We start from the raw sequence: 20,516 nt of genomic DNA, 5'->3' as shown, positions 1-20,516 counted from the left end.
AGATGCAGAGAGTCTAGTAATCCCAATACATTTGTGTATTTGGGACTGGAGGGAAAGAGAGAGTGCTTATTTTCATTACTAGAACAATAGATTAGTTGCAAAAAAAGCCTGATAAGTTTGGAGACACAAGCTGATAGCAGCTTTCTCAGAACTAAAACAGTTTTTGCCCTGCAGGCTTCTTTGTTTTTATTCAACTGTATCAGCAAATCTAATAAAACATACAATTTTCTTCTACAAACTTTGACTTGGTTATATCTGTTGACCTGCAACAATGCTAGTACTCTGTATGTGTGTATGTGCACTGTATATGTGAAACAATAGATTAACTGCAGAACTGTGAATTAGAAAGGAACATTACCTGGAGACAGTATTTAATTTCAGAACAGTGTGTCTTTCTACATATATGTATGTATATATGCTATATTACACTTCTGATAAACAAGTCATAATGTAGTGAAATTTTTAAATGATCTTTTGCTTTCACTTCAATGATCAAGGAGTTTATGTCAGTGATGGAAGATGATGTTATGGTTTGATTTGGACTATTAATTACTATATCGGCTGGATTCTGACTGATTAAATCTCTTGTTGCCATCCCTCACTGAAGACTTTTTCAAATGGAACAGCTCAGGCTCTATTTTGTAGAATTTAGTTCTGGGGTAACTGAGGCTTTGTTGTCAGTGGATGCTGTCTTATTGGTGTCTAAGTACCAGCAGAGGGAAGCAGGCCCTATATACATGTTTTCAACATATCATTTTGTGTATCTTCAGGCTTCTGTATGCACAGTTGCAGTAGTTTTGGATGGCCTTCTGAAGGCACGACTGCAGAGGGAGGCGCTTTCAACTCTTGTTTCTTGAGTTCTGCTGTGGAGAACCAGTTATCTGCGATTTGGTGTTGCACTCTTTGGCTTGTTTGTTGGATCGTTGCTTTGTTGGCTGTGTCACCTGGGCTTGTGTTAGATCTTGTGTTACCTTTGGCATACATTTTTGCTCCTCAGTAAGTTAAAAAGCTTTTTAAACTGAAAACCATGTTATCATAGAATCATTTCAGTTGGAAAAGACCTTTAAGATTATCAAGTCCACCCATCAACTTAACACTACCAAGTCCACCACGAAACCATGTCCCTAAGTGCCACATCTGCACATCTTTTAAACACCTCCAGGGATGGTGACTCAACCACTTCCTTGGGCATCCTGTTCCAATGCTTGATAACCCTTTCAATGAAGAAATTTTTCCTAATATCCAATCTAAACCTCCCTTGCGTCAACTTGAGGCCACTTCCTCTCGTCCTATCACTAGTTACTCGACAGAAGAGACCAGTACCCACTTCACTACAACCCCCCTTTCAGGTAGCTGTAGAGAGTGATAAGGTCTCCCCTCAGCCTCCTCTTCTCTAGACTAAACAGCCCCAGTTCCCTCAGCTGCTCTTCATCAGACTTGTGCTCCAGGCCCCGCACCAGCTTGGTTGCCCTTCTCTGGACACGCTCCAGCACCTCCATGTCTTTCCTGTCATGAAGGGCCCAAAACTGAACACAGGACTCGAGGTGCGGCCTCACCAGTGCCGAGTACAGGGGGACAATCACTTCCCTAGTCCTGCTGGCCACACTATTTCTGATACAGGCCAGGATGCCGTTGGCCTTCTTGGCCACCTGGGCACACTGCTGGCTCATATCCAGCCGGCTGTCAACCAGCACCCCCAGGTCCTTTTCTGCCGGGCAGCTTTCCAGCCACTCTGCCCCAAGCCTGTAGCGCTGCATGGGGTTGTTGTGACCCAAGTGCAGGACCCGGCACTTGGCCTTGTTGAACATACGATTGGCCTCAGCCCGTCGATCCAGCCTGTCCAGATCCCTCTGTAGAGCCTCCCTACCCTCAAGCAGTTCAATAGAATATACCTGAAGTCACTGTTTCTAGTCATCATTCTGGTGTCCACATGTGAAAATACCTGTCTTCCTAATAGTCAAACATAAAAGCCAAAAGAAAGTTGTGCATATTGGGTTGTTCAGCTGTGTTCTTCAAATATAACACCAGACTGAGGCTGGGTGAAGCTGCAGTGAATTGCTGTCTCCTGCATCTCCTGTGTGCAGCATCAGAGTTGTACACAACTTTGCTGTTGGCACTGCTTAGCATCTTTGGTCTAGTAAGAAGTCTTTTGAATGTATAATTAAATATGTGTTGTCAAAGAGTAATGAGAAGTCCATCAGTATTAGATTAAAAGCTTAATTATATGCAAGCTAAGCCCCTTGTTTTAAAGGGGAGATGAGTTTCCAGACAAGTTTGCTCCACTGTTGCCATAACTCAGCTGGAATGTGAAAGCTGCCAGCTGCCACCAGAAGAGAAGAGAAGCAAATAGCCTGGCTGGGATGACAAGCTGCAACAGGTCTTCCTCTGTAACATCCTCAGTCTGACAGCCTAGCAGGATTTTGGGAGGAGGGAGGCAGATACTCCATACCATGAGTCTGCCTCGGAAGCCTCTCTTGCTCAGCCAGGGTCAGTGACGGACACACAATTTGACCAACGTTATGAGCTACTTGTTTAAAACGGAAGCTGGCACGCACTGATACTGAGGGTGACTTCCCTTTTATGCAGAAGTCCCATTATAAAATACTTGTTATTTTATAACAAGTGACATTTTAAAGTGGTCTCTCCTGCATTCTAGCACTACAGACTTACAGACCTTTTTTTTTTGTTTGGCAGTAGGGCTGGATTCTTTTGCCAAAATGTGTGTCTTCTGAAGGTATTTGGTAGAGGAAGATACTGGCTTCTGTTGGAATTTAGCATTTGTTTTTAAGCTGGCTGGCAAGTACATGGTTCACGTGTATTCGCAAACATATGTTTCACAAGTATATGTTCTGCAGTTGGTGAAGTTTATGTATTACAAATGGCTGAGGAGGAGGTGCTAATGGAGTATGGATTTCCCAGGGGAACAGCACACTAGGACTGAGCCTTCCCACTTGTAGGAACACAGATGCTGGGCATTTGGGGTTATTTTCTCCATCCCTCAGTACTGATACTGTCATGCAGTACAAATCCAGCATTTGATGAACTATATATATATTTTTTTAAAAAAGTCTAATCTGAAATAGGAATGATCTGAACATCATTGTGTTTTCAAATGTTTACTTAGGGAATATTACATCACCATGGTGAAATGGGTAAGCAACACCAAGGCTGTGGTGAGATGGTTAAACAGACCTCAGAATATCTCCATCCTTACAGTTTGTGAAACCACAACTGGGGCTTGCAGCAGGGTAAGTTGGATTTTTTTTCCTAAGCTCTCTTCTCAAGGTTTCTTCATGCATTTTGTTTTCATATTCAGAAAAAAGATTTTTGTAAATCAGTTTGCAGATGCAGTAGTTACAAGCTGAAGATAATTAGTCAACAGGGAGGAAATGGATGTGAGAAAATTCCAAATCTGGTGAAATTATTTCATGCAATTAGCAACTTTGAGTGACATTTTCAGAATTACTAAGCTTTGTTCATTCATTAACTTCAGTGGAAACTGCAGTTGCTGAACATCGTGTACTTTGGATATAGCTAGAGCAGTGACAAGCTTGTCTTCCGTCAGATATTTTCAGCTGTCTGGTTTTTCCTCTCTGCCCCTGCAGAGTTTCATTTCAGATCTTTCTGTCTCTCACAGCTTACATATGTTTAAGAAAAGGTGTAAAATTCTGGCAATTCCTGCAAATTCAATAGCAGAATTAAATAACTTTACAAAAAAATAAAATTGAAAGGCAACAGGGATATTTCATTTTGAGTGTAAGCCAGGCTGAAATACATTTTTCTTTTTGAATCCAGCCACATCCCATCCCTTGACCCAGACTTTGACTTCTGACACTCCTGCATTACATCTCTTCATTTTCACAGTCAATCTTGCATCTTGAATGCAGTTGGCCACTTTCCCAATTCTGAGTCACACTCTCTTCCCAGAACCGGCTAAAAGTATAAATATTTTCTATACATGCTAATATCAGTACCAACAGATGCTCCAAAGTAGGGGGTATAATTTGGCAGTGTAAATGGTTATGAGTGATTAATGTGGGTCTAAGTTTGGCCTCTGAGTCAAAAGGCTCCCATCAGTGTCTGCAACTGAAGTCAGTCATGTTAAAGCGTTAGGGATTATTTCCAAGCTTGTCTGCTTCTTTTGCTACATAGTGCAGGTTGCTCTTCCTGGCTCAGAAACTGCGAATAAATCCCCGAACTATGGATTAAGATTGTGAACATGGAGGTTTGTTGATTGGGTTGCTTTTCACCTGGTTCCTGCAAACCTTGTGCCCTTTTATTAAGAAAGTCTGTCATGAACACTGTGAGCAGTTGCTTCTGAAAGGAAACCCTTATGTGCTCCAAGGTCAGTTGGGCTTGTCTGAAGTAGGTATCCGGGGAACTGTAATCCAGAACATAATATAACAGAGAGAGACTGAGAAGTCCCACTCAGAAGATTTAAAGTGCAGCAAAGGACCTTTTTACGTGGAAGGATTGCAATGCAGTGTCACCATCGTGGGCGCAGCTCAGACCGGGCTCATGCTTGTAACCCTGGATGGTTCCCATGCTGCATCTGCTGGGATAGGTGATGCTTTTGAATTCAGTAATGGATGAGGAAAGGCCTTATTGTGAGAATTTAACTTAGTATCACACCATTTGATTTCAACTGTAAACTTTTTTTTTTTTTTTTTAGCATTTTGCACATGTTCTCATTTCCAAAAAGTGCTGTATAAAACCAGCTGCTGTAGTAGCTACAGATTTCTAATTTTTCAGGCCATATATGTACAGATGCTTCTATAGCTAATAAATTTTCATGACTTCAGCGTGACTGTGACAATTTACAACAGTTGATGTATATTCTATATTTTTTCCCAACAATATGTGCATGGTATTTGGAGGGTTTTTTTAGATGGCGTGATGTGAAATATGACTGTGACCAATAAACCACTTTCATTTGCATTTATTTTTTCTCTTCACTAATGCCACACTACAACCCATTAAAGCAAGGGATTGTGATTTGAAAAGGTCTCACAATTTGAGCTTGATGCTGGCTGTTTGCCCAGTGTTGATGAAGGACCTAAAATATCCAGTTGTCAGATGATGCCTAGAGGTAAAAAACAAATAGAACTGCCTGTGTAAAGCATCTTGATAGCTAATCAGAAAGAACTGAAAAAGGCATTCTTAGGTCCCCTGTGGTGTTCTACCAAAAACTCTGAATAAAGCAGCTGACTTTGTAATTAAATTATCGTTTGTTTCAATGTAAGTGGCAATGAAGAGATGTGACGATTGTAACACAGTAGAAAAAAAAACCCATTAAATAGCTAGAGACCTTTTGCTGAATGTGGGAAATATTTTTGATCTATAGCTATTCCATAAAAGCAATTTTTTCTTTTTCAGAAATACGAAATGCAGTCAGACCTGTGGCTTCCTAAACAGGTATAGTATAAATGCTGTTTCTGGGTATATAACGTGTAATTGCTTAGTTGTCATTTTTATTTAATTATATGGTTTTTATAAGCTGTTAAAATCCATTCCTTTTAAAATTGAATACTTTTTTAGGACCCTAAATTAATTTAACAGCTGAGGATTATAGCAGTGTCTGTGTAAACATGCAAATGGCACCTTGTTTCTGTGGCAGTGGGAATCCTGTCACTTAGCATCACGCAGAGGACATTTTGAGATCTGGCTGACTGGGCCAGTGGTGGAAAGAGATACGTACTTCCATCGAGCAATTCAGCCCTTCTAACTGAGACATGTGTCTGGGTTTTGGTGGCAATATTCCCTTCAGTTTTTGATCTCTCTGCATTCAGTTAAGTAAGCACATACATGACCAGCTGATTAACTCCCTAACTCTTGGACGGTTAAAGATGCATCAGATGAATCCCATTCCAAGCATGTCCTATATACTGTGCTGATTTTTTTCTGATTAAAAAATAACCTCACCAAATTAAACCCAAAGGAGTTCAAAGATCTGAGGTCATATGGGCTATAATTGGAATGCATAAGAATAATATTTCTAAATTCATACCCAGAACAATATGTTGAACTAATATGTCAGCAGATGATTCCATTTTCATAGCTTCAAAAGAGCTGTCCAATAAATGGATGAAATACATTCTATTTAAAATACATTTCAGGCTTCATTTTGCAATGTGCAAATGAGAAATCATTTTAAAAAAACTATGCTTTTATAGCAAGCTGTTTAATATTTCTGTGTAAAGTTAGACATGAAGAGATGGTATCACATCAGGCTACAATTTATGTTAAGAACATGATTGAAAATATCACTTCAATGTACTTATTTTTTCCGTACAACTTTACCAAAATCAGTGCGTGTTAAGCATGTACTTGGTAATGTTTCATTGAGTCCAGGCCATGGAAACATTTGTTCTCCTCATCACTAGTAGGACATATCTCTGTCGTTAATTGTATGTCTGTAAAGGAACATATCCCAGAAAGTCCTGCTGCATTAGGGATGAGACTACCAGACCTTTCACTGGGAGGGAGAGTTTTGCAAGGGCTGTAACCCGTGCTTTAGGACGGACAAGGTTGCACAATGGTAACTACTGGTGTGAACTACATTTAGCTTTAGCCACCACATTTTTGTTAATTTTAGCAGAATATATTTAAAATCTAAGCTTTTTTATCCAATTGTCTCATGAGCACAGCAACTACCAAAACCACGGAGACAAAAAACCTAAGCTGTTTTGTTGAGAAGTTTAATGGAAAGGGTGACAAACTAACACAGTCTTACATTTATAGAACGAAGAACCAGTTTTCTCCAAGGATGGCAGTAAGTTCTTCATGACTGTCCCAGTGAAGCAGGGAGGCCGGGGCGAATTTCACCACATAGCCATGTTTATTGTTCAGGTAAGGTTTTGGTTCAGGCTATTCTTAATATCCTGGTGGTCATCTAGGACTTTTACTGAAGACACATGACCCAAGCAGAGGCTTTCGCTTCAAAAGAACCTCAACACTTGTTTTGTGGTCATTTGTCCTGTCCAGGTTGTCACTCAGTGTGGAGGGACATATTTCTAACTTCTTCCAGAATAAGTGGAATTCTCTCTCTTTTCTTAGACCTCTCCTGTGGTGGCATGTAAAGTCTGTAAATGAAAAGTACTTCCAAAATACTCTCTTTGGAAGATTTCGTGTTTTCTTTGTACCTCTATAGACAAGCAGACATGTTTTCTTGTTAAACGCGTCTATCAATAATAATGTTTTATAGCCACAGAAATTCAAGAGACCTGCAGGAACACTGATTTTACCACCTTTATATACACTATATATGCATAAGTATAATTTTAAATGTCAATTCAGAATATTCAGAATCTGGTCTTACAATAGTAAAGGGAGGCAATACCCAAAACTTAAAATTTTGTGAAAATTAGGACTCTTTTATTACCCTTTGCAACATTTTCCAGTGGCTTCCATTTCCCAGGGTCATTACTTTTTCCAAAGAAGAATCTGAAAGAAGATAAATTTGCACTGTGACTTTGAAGGTCACCAATATGAAGTTGTGATGAACTAATAAAGTAAATTATGCCCTGGAACGGAACACTCCAAGGCATCTATTTAAATCAGCAAAGCGTTAATCCAGGTACTTTACCAGAGCCATATGACATAGGAGGGATTATCAAGGTACCCAAAGCATCAAAATAGCAGACTTGGCACCAGGCAACTCTATTATCTCCCTTTATGACAGTGTTCTGGTATGAACTTTATTAAGTCTGAAATATGTTCACAGGGTACTGCAGACAGAACAAGAGCAAAAGAACTTTAATGAAAATTTAACCTGAAGAAGCAAGAACAAGATACTCATTCCCTAGAGTAAATATATCAAGAAAAAATCAGAGAAGAAAAAAGGGATCAAAGTCATGTCAAATTCTGTCTTCTAAAGAAAACACTAACTTAGATGACAATCTGATAAAGGTGTATTAATAGAGTACCACACAAAAAATCACACCGGAGCAAAACCGTTTAGTCAATCAAATTGTATTTTGGTTTCTTTCCCAATATGAATAAGTATCTTTAAAATGAATAAGTATCTTTAAAATATGTGAAATGATAATGATGTAGATCTGGAAATTAACTTGCAACATTCCCAAGGATGTTACGATCAAATTTGCCTTAAACCTGTAGACTCTGATATTTCTCACTGCTAAAGAACCCAGGAAACTTGATCCTAATTCAAGAAAATATTTAAGCAAAAGATAAAGACCACTCCTATTCCATAAGATGATTAAATATATACCTACTTTTAAATACATTTTTTAATCCTACCAGAATAATGTTTAAAGTCAAGCTTATGATTAAGAGTTTGGTATTCCATCCCTTTTAGGCAGAATTAGAGCCCTCAGTACTGCACAGCTCCAAAAATCAAAAATACTTCTATTTTGACCACCGTCACCATGACTAAACAATTCTGAATGGTATCATCAATGACAAATTTGGCTTTAAGTATATAGCTGCTCCTGAGAGGAAGAGGAAATGTGATATCCTATGTATCAACCATTATTCATCAATAAGCAACATTCTGTGTGGTAATGGGGCTGATACAGAGCAATAAAGGACAGGAAATGTGTTTACATGATGTGTTTTACACACTGCATTAATCTGATTGTCCATTATTTCTAAAGCAAACATGGAGGCATAAAAATCATATTAACCGTTGCACATAAAAGTCTTTTGTCACATCAGATGTTTGTCACACCTTGTGAGAGCCACAGTGGCATAACAGGTGCCCTGCAGAATTTAAAGCAGTCAGCAGGTCGCCGGTACCCAGATGATCGCGGTTTTTTCATGATGGAGCTCGGTTAATGTTGGAATTTGGCATTCAGATTCTCATTACTTCTCTATACTACTCCATACAGATATCAGCTCATTAATAGAAATCAGCCTTCAAGTGCAGCAAAGTTGAAACAGAGAACCAACGTGAACATGCAGTGACAAAGCAGCAAATTTTAATGGCTCGATTTAGATTAATTTAATCATTGAGGCTTATTTGTCAATCTTACAACAAGTGCTGACAAATGATGGTCGGTCTTGGGCTGCATTTCCTTGACCGTACTTTAGAAAAGCATGTGCCAATGGTATCATCAAAGCAGGGTAGCAGAAGCATCTAATTAAATCTTCTTGGAAGGGGAGGTTACTATTTAAAAGGTTACTGTCTATCATATATTATTTACTGTCTGCATGGCTAGATGTGTGTTTTATTGTTTTCAAATGCTTTTAGTAACTTATGAAATATTTAAAAGACACAAATCTCAAAATGGGATTGAATCATGTGTTGTGTATCTAAAGATTTCTTACTGAGGGTTTTGCAACTCTAGAAAAATCTCTTTATTCCAACCACAAAATAAGAATTATAAAGTAACTTTAATGGATCAAGGCAAGAACTTCCTGCAAGCTTCATAAATTATGTATTATGGCTCTAACCTTGAAGAATAACCATGTTTATTAACGCTTGGCTGGGCTTTTTATTGCTGTTTCTTGTTAGATTCTGTGATCTCAGTATTTAAATATCTCTTTCAATAGTTGCAGCTTCTCTTTCTCTAGAGGAGAAATAGTCACTTATAATAAATCCTTAATTTGTATTTTAATAATTCCTGGAGACAGCACTGAATATCAGAACCTGCCTGAACAAGGGAACCCTCATCATAAACATATTTACAGAACCTTGCACAATGTCCTGATTTCAGCTGGTACTTGCTGGTACTTGTCATAGAGTTACTACATCATTCTTTCCTTGTGGATCTGTTAGAAAACAGATCAGTTCTAAGGGACTTGTTTCTGCCTTGCCATTTCAAGACATGTCTCCTAGGTGTTCTTGAGCATTTTCTGCTTTCTAGTTGCTGCTGCTGTTGTCGTAGAGCTCAGAGTTTACAAGATACGGTTCAAAAATACAGGGATTAAAAAAAAACTCTTTGCCTTTATGATTTTTTGTAGGCCACAACCACTGAGGCCACGGTGATTAGGTATGGGCTGGTGCTCCGGATTCACAGGGCACAAGGCCAGAAAGCGCCATTAAATCCTCCCTCTGACCTCCTTTGTAACTCCAGCTGCTCAGTTTCACCCACTAAAGCTGAAATATAAGCTGAAGTATCACTTCTTTTCTTTACAACATTTGTCCTGAATTTGAAAGCCAGGGTTTTTTATGTCCAGGCCAGGGATCATAGCCCTAGTACAGAAAAAACACTCTTCAAGTATGTTCATGGTTGAAGTTTTAATCTTCAGAAGCCTAAGCAAGAATTTTACCTTTTCCATTAGGAAGCAGTCTCAGATGAGCTTCTCACTCTTCAGGTTTCAATTTCTTTAACCTGTGTCTGATGAGGAGTCTTCTGCAGCTTCCAGCCAAAGAGTTTGGTTTCACGTGAAGGTGGATACGCAGTGCATCCTGATGTTTCCTAATCCAGTCCCTGGTGCATTGGCTGACAAAACTGCCATCGCTTTCTTTGAGAGAGATTTTGAATTTCCCCTTGCAGCAGTTATTTTTCTAGGCTCGCACTACGATTGAAACAATTTATGAGAGAGAGCAAGGTGGTGCGCCCCAACTTGTAAGCATTTGGTTCAGTTGCCAAAATTTGGAGCTACTCTGAGTCTGTCCTTATAGACCCTGGACAAAGCGAGACTCCTCCAGAGTGCCTGATGGAGCAGGGGTTTTACATAGGTTTAGGTCCTATGGACTTCTGTGTCTCAGTTTGTGCAGCGCATTCCTCGTAGAGGTTTGCCTCCTTCCTCTGATGATGGCGGTGTTGATGTCCCGTCTTGGCACAGCATCTTTGCAGTACTCTTGGCTCAGCACAAGTATGTGAGAAACGTGAAAAATTGGTGAGCACACTCTGGTGCAGAGTTTTGGTTACAGGGGTCTTGAGTCAGATTGTCCTGCCATGCCACTGTAAAGGAAAAGAAACACCAAGAGAAACAAAATACGTGTAATGACAAGATCCTTATCTTGAAGTATATGACTTCTATTGTTTGTTGGCATGTGGGTAACTGAAAGAGAAATTGTGATGAAAACTGAGATGGTTTTAATGACTTTGAAAAGTTTATATATGGGAGGGAAAGGATACTTGAAGTTCAGGCCTGTCAAAATGTGAGGTTTGTGATTTAAAGTTGTTACATTGCACATTAAAGTTTAAAAAGCTGTAATCAGTAGTGACATGTGCAGACAATCCTGCTAGGCAAAGAAAAATGTAACAAGTAAGGTGAAAGTTAATGTTTTCCATCTCTCTCCAGGCTAAAAGTGAACAAATCAGTGTGAGACACCTGACATCGGGAAACTGGGAAGTTATCAAAATCCTGGCATATGATGAAAATACTCAAAAGATGTAAGCACTATTCTCTTTGTTTATGAAAATATCTGAGTTATTAGAGTGGAATCCATTTAACTGGAAATACCATATCTAAAACTAAGCAACAATATTTCTTTCATTTTTGAGCATTACCATAAATTTTACACTCCTGAGCACATAAAGTGCAGTTGTAAGGCGATTTGTCTGCCAGTGTACTACTGCGTGCGCTTTTATGCAGAGGGAAAAGGAGTGTACCTTGACATCAGTTGACTCACTGTGGGTTTTTTAAATAAATCAGAACGCAGTGCAGCAGTAATAACATTTTGGTGCCTTCTTTCCTGGATTCCAGATAAGTAGTCATAGTAAATTTTTAGTACTTGATAAACCCCCAAATCTTCGGTTTTCATGCTTACTTCATTACTGCATGAGGTCTCTGGACTTTGGGGATCTGATTCAACCTCATAAATTCAAATTATATAGAGAGATTATCCAAACCCCTGATTCTTGCCCAGCTCACTCGGAGAGAAATCTTTCCAAAGCCCATCTTAGTGCTATAGTGGGAAGGAAATGCAGCACATACTTGGTGATTGTTGGGAGTACAGAACTGACACAAACCATCTGAAAGCTCCACATAACTTCAGTGGATCTTGGTTAATCTTCACATGTATCTGCACATGGCAAAAAATAAACAGATCTGTCTAATCCTGATTTTCTTTAAATGATATTTGAGCAAGGACCTTTTTGAGTCTGCAACAGAGCCTGTCATCTCCACTGGTACTGGAGCTGACCAGTCCTTCCACGGGTTTTAAAAATACATCCATAGAGAATTTCTTGCTACTTCTCTAAGGTTCAGATGAAAAAATGAGGTCTGGATGCACTCAGCCTGCAGAGAGGTGGTGGAGTGCATGTGGGTTGTCTCAGTCCTTACGCTATTTCTGCCAATTCAAGCAGAAACTTTGTGGGCATCTCATCTGGGAAACACTAAGGACTTGTCTGGATATTCTTGCAGCAGCTCTACTAAGGCTTTTTCCACCCACGCAACCTTGTCTGTAAACCATTGCCTAGTGCTAAATTATGTCTCTAGATAGAAGAAAAAGTTGTTCTACAGCTCAAAAAGGCTTTCAGGTATCATAAGACATATTGTAATTTATGATATAATTTCACTGTGACCTTTTTCTACTCCTTGGATTTATATTGCAAACTCTTGGAATGAAGGAGAAACTTTCTCTTCTGTATTTGTAATATGCAGAAAGGGGTCCTGGTTGCTACTGGAGCTCCTGGGCATTACAGGAATTAAACAGAGACCATGAAATGCTGTGTTTGTCACTGGTTTAGTATGAAATCATATAGCATCTGAAATAACTGCTCTGTATACTGGGTCTAAGTTTAATCTTGGAGCTTAGGTTTATATGTAAGTATTTGATCTTTATGTATATTTGGGATCTTTTAATTTTAAAAAATTTTATGACATCTCACACTTCTCTAAACACCACCCAAATCAGACAGTTTACCAAACTGAGTTTAACTTTGTTCATCTTTTGGGCACAGTTATTTCTTAAGCACTGAAGAATCCCCAAGAGGAAGACAGCTACATAGGTAAGAAGTACATGGGGCTGTGTTAACAGCTTCTTCATCCCAAGCCATAAGTGCTATGATGACGTTCTTTGAGCTTAATTGCTGCTTTGGGGCTTGAGTAATCATTTATATAGTGTAAAAATCAGTACGCTTGAGCTGTAACAAGGAAGGAATCACAGTTTTTCAAAACTAAAAATGCTGATGATACTTTACATTTTTTTAAAAATGGAAAAGATTTTAACACAAATTATTTTTACCACTTCTGTCTTCGTTAGCCCTTTACAAGCATCTAAACCACTACACCTAAATACAAGCATGGAATATGACTGTATTTTAAAAAGTAGTTAAAATCTTCTAAATAAAGATAATACTTGTGGGGTTTAATCATCCCATTTAAAGTGTATGGGCAAAGCACCCCCTCTTTACACAAACCTCAGTGCTGAAATCTGAAGTTAATGAGGCTTTTCGTGGTGTCCTACTAACACTTACTGCACAGCACTGCTATTGGAACCCCAGTCCTGCTTCGGGCAGGTTTTGGATCCTGTCTGCATTGCCCAGTTTACAGAACAGTAGTGCACCGAGTCATCTGAAAACAGTTTGCATCAGGCGCAAAATAAGACAGTGGTATTTTGGCAAGTTTAGGGACTGAAACAAATTCTATCACTCTGTTGAGCTATTTCTTCATTCCTATGGAAAATTTTTCTGATCGTGTTTTTTTCTCCAGTGTATCAACAGTGGGATCATTGAATCGTCAGTGTCTCTCATGTAACTTCCTGAAAGACGAGTGCACATACTTCAGTGCAAAGTTTAGCCCCAATAATAGGCATTTTTTACTGCACTGTAAAGGTAAGTCACATGCATAGCATGTAATACTACTGTGTTTGCTTCTGAATTAACGTATTCCTTTGGGAAGTGCATTAGGCTGGAGTCTAACATTTAGCTCAGTAGTAGATTACTCAGAGTTCTGTACAGAGCTTATTGCAAGACTGTAAGTAAAGATGTTCTGTGTAAAAGCTAAATAACAAATGATATCAGAAAGCTGCTCCAATCCTAACCCTTCAGTCCTAGTAAATGACATTGACTTTTAAATTTACCCTAGATAAAAATCCTTCACCAAAAAAGTGTGGAATTTATAGCAATAGTACTGTGTTTCATAACAGCTTTGTTATATTATGTATTGGCATTGATCTTGTGCAACTCTACCTAGTTAAAAAATGAGGGCCTGCCTTCGGTAACAGTGTGTCTCTATGTGTGTATACATGCATGCATGCACTATATCTATACACACTCACCCACAAATGTATGTGTGTATCTATGAGAAACCAGGTATGGTTTAATCCACATAGACAGATCCTCTTTATCAATACAATGGCAATAAGTAAATTTTAGCTTTTTATTGTTAGCTGCGTTCCGGTAGCGCTGAATGGCACCAGTTGGGTTCAGAGTTTCTGTATAAACAGAAAACTAGAATCATCCCACACTGGGAAATTTATAACCTACACGCAGGAAATAAACACTGATAAATAGGTAAGATTATAAAAACAGGTTCAGAAAAGCATGAGACAATCAATAATAAACTGTATAGCTAGACCTGTTGACCTTGAAACTTGCAGTATTTTGCAGACAACATCCTCCCAGTATTTTTGCTCAACTAGCATCAGATGGAAAAGAGTAGAACACAATTCATCTGAAATACACGTGAATAGCCTATTCTATTTGCATACATTTTTTCTGTTTCTTTTGCAACTGTACTTTTTTTTTGCACGAAAATAAAATATCTGCCGTCTTGAGAATTGAATCTATTCAAACAAACAAACTATGAATATATATTGGCTAAAATAAGGTTGGTTTGTTGGGGGTTTTTTTGTGGAAGTGCACCTATAATACATAGCTGATGAGGAAAAAAAACAACCAACTGTATGGTTTATACATGGTTAAAGCTGCAGCAGAAGTTGTGGAGCTAATACTGAGACCCTTATCGGAGTAAAGACGGCACTAGTAATGAGCTCCTCATGGTTTAAGCAGAGTTTTCCCTTGTGCTTGACATAGTCCCTATGGGGAAAGTCTCAGATTCCTGCAAGAGGGAGGGTTGGTAAATTGGGAAGAGTTTTTTGCCTTGAATCAGCAATGTGCCAGGGCCCAAAACCATAGCTGCTTGTTATTGTTTTAGCAAAGTGTATTCAGCCTGTAATTTGAACGTGTTCCTTTGATACAAAAATGTAGATGTCAGTAGGAGGTTGCACAGGAAATTGCTCACAAGCTCATGACTTTCAGTGACTTTGGAGATGGCAGTTCTCTGTTTGAGCTGGTAAGACTGTAGATCATCCTCCCAGGATTAAACCTACACTCCACTGAGTTGCAACTAGTAGACTGCCCTAAACTGCAGGTGTTGGGCAGGGATGATAAAACACTGTCATTAAGTTTTTCTTACCTCTAACATTAATGTATAGTTGTCAGCTTGGGGTTATTCAGAGGTCTTCTCTTGTGTTTCATCAGAGCTTGACAATTACAGCAGCAGTGTGGCCCCCATGTACTGCCACAGCCCTGCAAAATGCCTGTGGTGGGTTGGATATTTGACAGTATCAAAGTTGATGGCAACATCACTATAGAGCAGGTATTCAAACTCTTCTGCGGGGAACTGCTTGTAAGAGTACGGCGTGAACTGCTTTGAGGAGACAGATGACACCACAGCGATGTGCATACGCACTCGTTTTCCCACAACAAAAAGCCTGACTGAATTGTTACAGAAGCAATTTGCCCACAAAAATCCTTGGGGGACTCTGGACTCGTTTGATTTATACAAGTTTCAATTCTTCCACCTCTTGTTTACCCATGAGCACCTTTATTAGGATAGTTTTTCCTTCTTAGTTACCCTCAGCCAGAAGATCTGTCTCGGCGTACCGTACCAGCTGTATCCATCTCCAGAGACTCTCCTGAGTGAGGCGTTATTTCTAGCCTGGTAGATGGAGGACCAGCTCTACAGCCTCTCTCTCAGTTTTGGCAAGCGGGTCCTTTACACTTACTTTCCTCACTGCTTGTGGATTTTTCCTTTAGCGCTTCGTAAACACTAACAGATGTTAATCTCGTCATTCAAATAAGATACTTCACAAAGGGACTAATTGTTTTTCCCATTTTATACAGCAGGAAATAAGTTGCGTATGTAGTGCTAGTTATAGGAGGTCAGTGGGAAATCCAAGTGCTGTGCTTAGTTCTGATGAGCTGTAACACAATGCCTGTAACACAAGTCAGCCTTTCTCTTTTCTGATCAGCTTTTTAATCTACTGTAATCTCCCTTTTTCAAAATCTGTCATCGTCCTTCCATCTTCTAGTACGATAAATAGAGCTGGCCTGGAAAATGCCAATGCTTTCCCCTCCAAAAATGGTCTTACTTAAATTGGAATTCAAAGCAATATGACAAATTCAGAAGAAGAAAAAAGAGCTAGAAAAAACAAACCAAAACAAAAAGAGACAGTTGAAGAAATATCCTCTTGAAGAGTTAAGGGAGAAAGCTTTGATTTGTCAGCAATTTACCTGTAAGATTTTTGTCAATATTATCCCTTCAGGCAGAGAATGAAATTGATAAAAATCTTCAGTGGAGGCTGTCAGAGGCTGTGAATGGCATCATGCTCTTTATTTCAGGTATTTAAGTTTCCCTAGGCTCATGCCATAATTAATTGAGAGAGACAACTTCTCAGGATGACTCAAAACACATAAATTAAGCTCTGCGTCTGAACTGCTCTCAAAGGGAATCTTTTTTTCTCCAAAAACGAGGAGTCTTAACTCCTAATTTCAGAGGGTCCATGCCTTCCTCTGCCATGGGGTCCTCAGGGGCTTCGGCTTTTCTGCATCATCCTTCCTAGCTCAACTGCGACTACCTGCGTGTAATTTAAATTTAGTCTTGTCTCACCAAGATAAAACTAAGTTTCCCATGCACAAATTCCATGTTAGGGGTGTGGACACAGTATTTTCTTTTACAAGTTTACACTGGGGGTGTCCTCAGAGCAGGTACAGCAATCAGCTGTCCTTCTGAGCATCCTGAATGTTTGGTCCCCCCAGTTTTACCTGCCATCATCTGCATTTGCACAGTACATGTTGACATGGAGAGTTATTTCTGGTGCTTTTAGCTTCTTAGGGGTACAGTAAAAATACAGTATCTGACATTGCCATGAAATAAGATTAGATTACATTACACCTAGATTTAACCGTGATGCTGTTGGTCTTGCAGAGTTGGCATGCCAAAGGAGCTTCTTAAACAGATAATTAAGTGAAACGTGATAATTTTTCAAATCCTCTGTAGTTTTTTCCATAGAAAATATAAGTGAATACTATCATTAATTCACTTCCCAGTCAACCTAAAGTTACTGTTTCTGAATGTCAAACTGCTATATATCAGACAGTGCCATTAAGTGCCTCTGTAATTTTTTTATTCTTCACTTACAGCTAAAAGATCGAAATTATAAAAAAATGCACCTTCTAGGTGCAGGGGTCTAGACTGCTTGCTGAACAGGCAGAAGACAGTCTCCGTTTCACGCTTTGTTGGTACCTAGTCTAACTTGTGTCTTTCCCAAGAGACACCAGTGGAGTTACAGCTGTGTTTGAAGGGAAGGATGTGTATGGAGCTTCCAGGATCTGGTCTTACGTGATGACTGGTGCTCTCATTCTTTGTTACTGAAATCCTGATTACTAACTAGCCTACACTTCCTCTGTTTTTTATTCTCTCCTCAAAACAGGGCCAGGCGTTCCAGTTGTTAGCGTGCACAGTACAAGTAATACTGCAAGTGAGTATTCCTTATCGAATAGGTATATTTTATTATCGTCCTTGATTGGTTTGGGAGTGTGGGGGAGGGGAAAGGCAGTTACAAGTAAATGAGAACTAAAAGATGGCTCATTCATATAATGTCCTATTAATTACCTTTTAGCAACTCCACATCTGCAAATGACAAGGAAAGAAGTTAATCAAATGACTAAAACTTTCCCAGGCTTTTCGGATATGTTTTATGCTAAGTGCATATCATTCATCTTCTGTTTACACTTGAGTTAATTAGATGGCAGGTTGGTCTTATCCATTTCACTTTCTATGTAAATTACGCTGCCATTACGATACATCTTCTGTATTTTTAGACTTGTAACTTTATACAATCCAATTATCTTGAAGTAAGGTACAGTCCCTGGACGATTGATCATAAAATCTGACCTACGTATGATGAACTTAGTCATTCTCTTATATTTCTCAAACCAGAGCCACTCTGCTGACATTTTCAATGGTGACAAACCCAAGAATAAAGGCTTTTTAGGAGGGTATTCAATTTTCAAGATTTACTCATTGTTTTCTGTATATTGACACCAAATCTGTTGCTGTTTCCTGGCTGCTTGAGGTGCTTTGTAATGGAAAAGTGTCCTTCAGCAGCAGAATTTTCCTCACTTGGGTATTTCTCTGCTGCAGTAGAGGTAACAACTCTGCTACCTCCAACTCCACTGTGCCTCCACGTAGCATGAAGGTGTGGATTAGAGGAAAGGGGACATCTTTCCATTCAAAACCACTAAACCATTCCTTACATATCCTCATTGGGTGCATTAGTTTATCCCCAGAATTTTTCCCGGAATTCAACAGTCCTGAACTGTACTTGTCTGCATCCCATTTGTCATGGGCCAGCTACTATTCAGCTGTAACAGTGGACCTAATCTTGCATGTTGAAGTAGCATACTGATCAGTAGTATCACACTATGAAGTGTTATGTAATGTCTGCATTTCAGCTTTTTTTTTTTTTTTTGATGTCACTGTTAGTATTTGCAAAGCTCAGTGCCATAGCACACCAAGGGGAGGGAGTTTTATCCAACTCAATAACAGATAGCTACTCCTCAAAGTAAATCCATTGACTTCTGTAGAGCTACTCAATCCTGTGAAGGTAGACTTTTGCTCTTTATTGCTTGTATCTAAAGTACTGTTGATAGTGAATTATTGTAAAAGAGATTTATGTACAGCATCATAGAGGAAAACAAAGCAAGTCAGGATAGAGGGACGTTGTTTGTTGTAACAACAAGAAACCAAATAATAAGAGAGATAATTTAGCATTAATATTTCAGTGCAAGATTAGATTATCCTCTTCAATTCATAGAAGAATGATTAAGGATTACTTCAATTATTCCATCCTCAGACTATAATTATACCATTTTGGTTGACTGCCCAGAACAAACATTCTCCTTAGATACCCGTTTTGGCCCTAAGTAGAGGGTTTATCGTTTAATAAAAAAATCTACATTTTGGAAGCAAGATCGGTAATTTGAGTAAAAGAGAAAAGAAAAAAAAAGAAAGAACTAATTAATCATTGTTTCACGTGTAAAAGGATTGCTTCAAATCTGTCTGCAGCTTTAAACCAAACTGAAGTCTTGCTCTTGGTTGAAGTGCAGAAAACAGAGAAGGACATCCAGTGATCAAGTAGAGCTGTGCTGGCTAAATATTGACTTGGAATCTGTAGCTTGAAAAGGATGCCTGCTTGAGGCTTAGGATATTGCCCAGCAGACTAGCCTTCCCCTGCATCAGCTGCTGTGTTAGTATTTGTCAGGGATACTAGTATTCATGTGGTTCATCAGCAATTTCATTGTTAGTGCTTAACGAAAACAAAGCCTACTGAAGCCAGAAAATGAAATACATGTATATGTTTTGAATTAAGCTGATTGCTCCGTTCCTGAATTGCAAAGCAGTTGCATTATAAAAAAGTATTTACAGAAGGAATTCATTTACCAGATTTATCATTGCCCATTTGTCTCTTTATCTTTTTTGAATCTTGATTTATCTCCGATGTGATGATTCTCCATACCTTTCAGCTTGCTTTTTCTTCCTATTTTCTATAGAGTTTTATATTTTGGAAAATAATGCTGTGTTGAAAGAAGCTGTTTTTAAGAAAAAGAATTCCAGGACTGAAATTAAAATGCTTCACATTGAGGATTACGGTAAATTTGGCAAAATGTTATTTTAGCAAACCAAAAGCTTTCTTACAATGTTACTATTTTTCACCTGTGTAACTACCAGCCTTTAATGTTTTGCTCTTTTCTTAAAAGAACTCCCTTTACAGTTGTCACTGCCAAAAGATTTCACGGATCGAAACCAGTATGCCCTTCTATTAATAATGTAAGTATCTGTGTAGAACCAGTCAAAATAATAAAAAAGCACTTCATAGAAAACTTCTAACTCTGTAATTAGAAAATGGTTTTTTTACCTTGTGTAGGAGAAGTACCTCATGGATTTGAGTTGATAAATCAAAAGGCTTGTTCTTGGGAAGATTTTGTTATAGGTGCTGTCTGGTAGAGGTGCCTGGGGTTTTTTGAGCTTGTCAAACCTAGCTCTGCTTCGTTGTACTTTTATGTACGTGAGGCACTGGCCCTTCTGATGGTGAGCTGTGAGTAGTTCTGCAGTCTTTCCTAGACCCATACTGATCCCTGCCCACAGAGGATCTCATTCAGAGCATATGCTCTTTTTTATCCCTGATAGAAATGGGTAGAGCTTCTAAGAGGGGCTCAGTTAAGATGCATAAAGCAAAACTGCTTTTAGGAACACTGGAAAGAAGACAAAATTATTTTTGAACATCAATGGCTGAAGGCATTATAGGCACGATCCAAAGTCTGTTGATGTTTGTAGAAAACCTCTATGGGAGGAAGGAGGTACTGCCTGGC

The 20,516-nt window shown here is 38.9% G+C and overlaps 1 protein-coding gene across 3 annotated transcripts in view; it reads left to right on the top strand.

Moving 5' to 3' along the window:
* DPP10 (dipeptidyl peptidase like 10) overlaps nt 1-20,516 on the top strand; it is an 882,866-nt gene that overhangs the window by 522,414 nt on the left and 339,936 nt on the right. For all 3 annotated transcript variants that reach the window (XM_049813528.1, XM_049813537.1, XM_049813518.1), the window contains exons 11-19: nt 3,125-3,248; nt 5,377-5,415; nt 6,742-6,849; nt 11,215-11,306; nt 12,819-12,866; nt 13,570-13,691; nt 17,576-17,623; nt 19,698-19,796; nt 19,905-19,974. In XM_049813528.1, the coding sequence (XP_049669485.1) occupies nt 3,125-3,248; nt 5,377-5,415; nt 6,742-6,849; nt 11,215-11,306; nt 12,819-12,866; nt 13,570-13,691; nt 17,576-17,623; nt 19,698-19,796; nt 19,905-19,974 (750 nt within the window). The remainder of the gene's footprint in view (nt 1-3,124; nt 3,249-5,376; nt 5,416-6,741; nt 6,850-11,214; nt 11,307-12,818; nt 12,867-13,569; nt 13,692-17,575; nt 17,624-19,697; nt 19,797-19,904; nt 19,975-20,516) is intronic.

Source organism: Accipiter gentilis, chromosome 1 (assembly GCF_929443795.1).
Source record: "Accipiter gentilis chromosome 1, bAccGen1.1, whole genome shotgun sequence".
Classification (NCBI taxonomy): Eukaryota; Metazoa; Chordata; class Aves; order Accipitriformes; family Accipitridae; genus Astur; species Astur gentilis.
The sequence above is the reverse complement of the archived record's forward strand: the minus strand, read 5'-3'. Positions and strand labels throughout refer to the sequence as shown.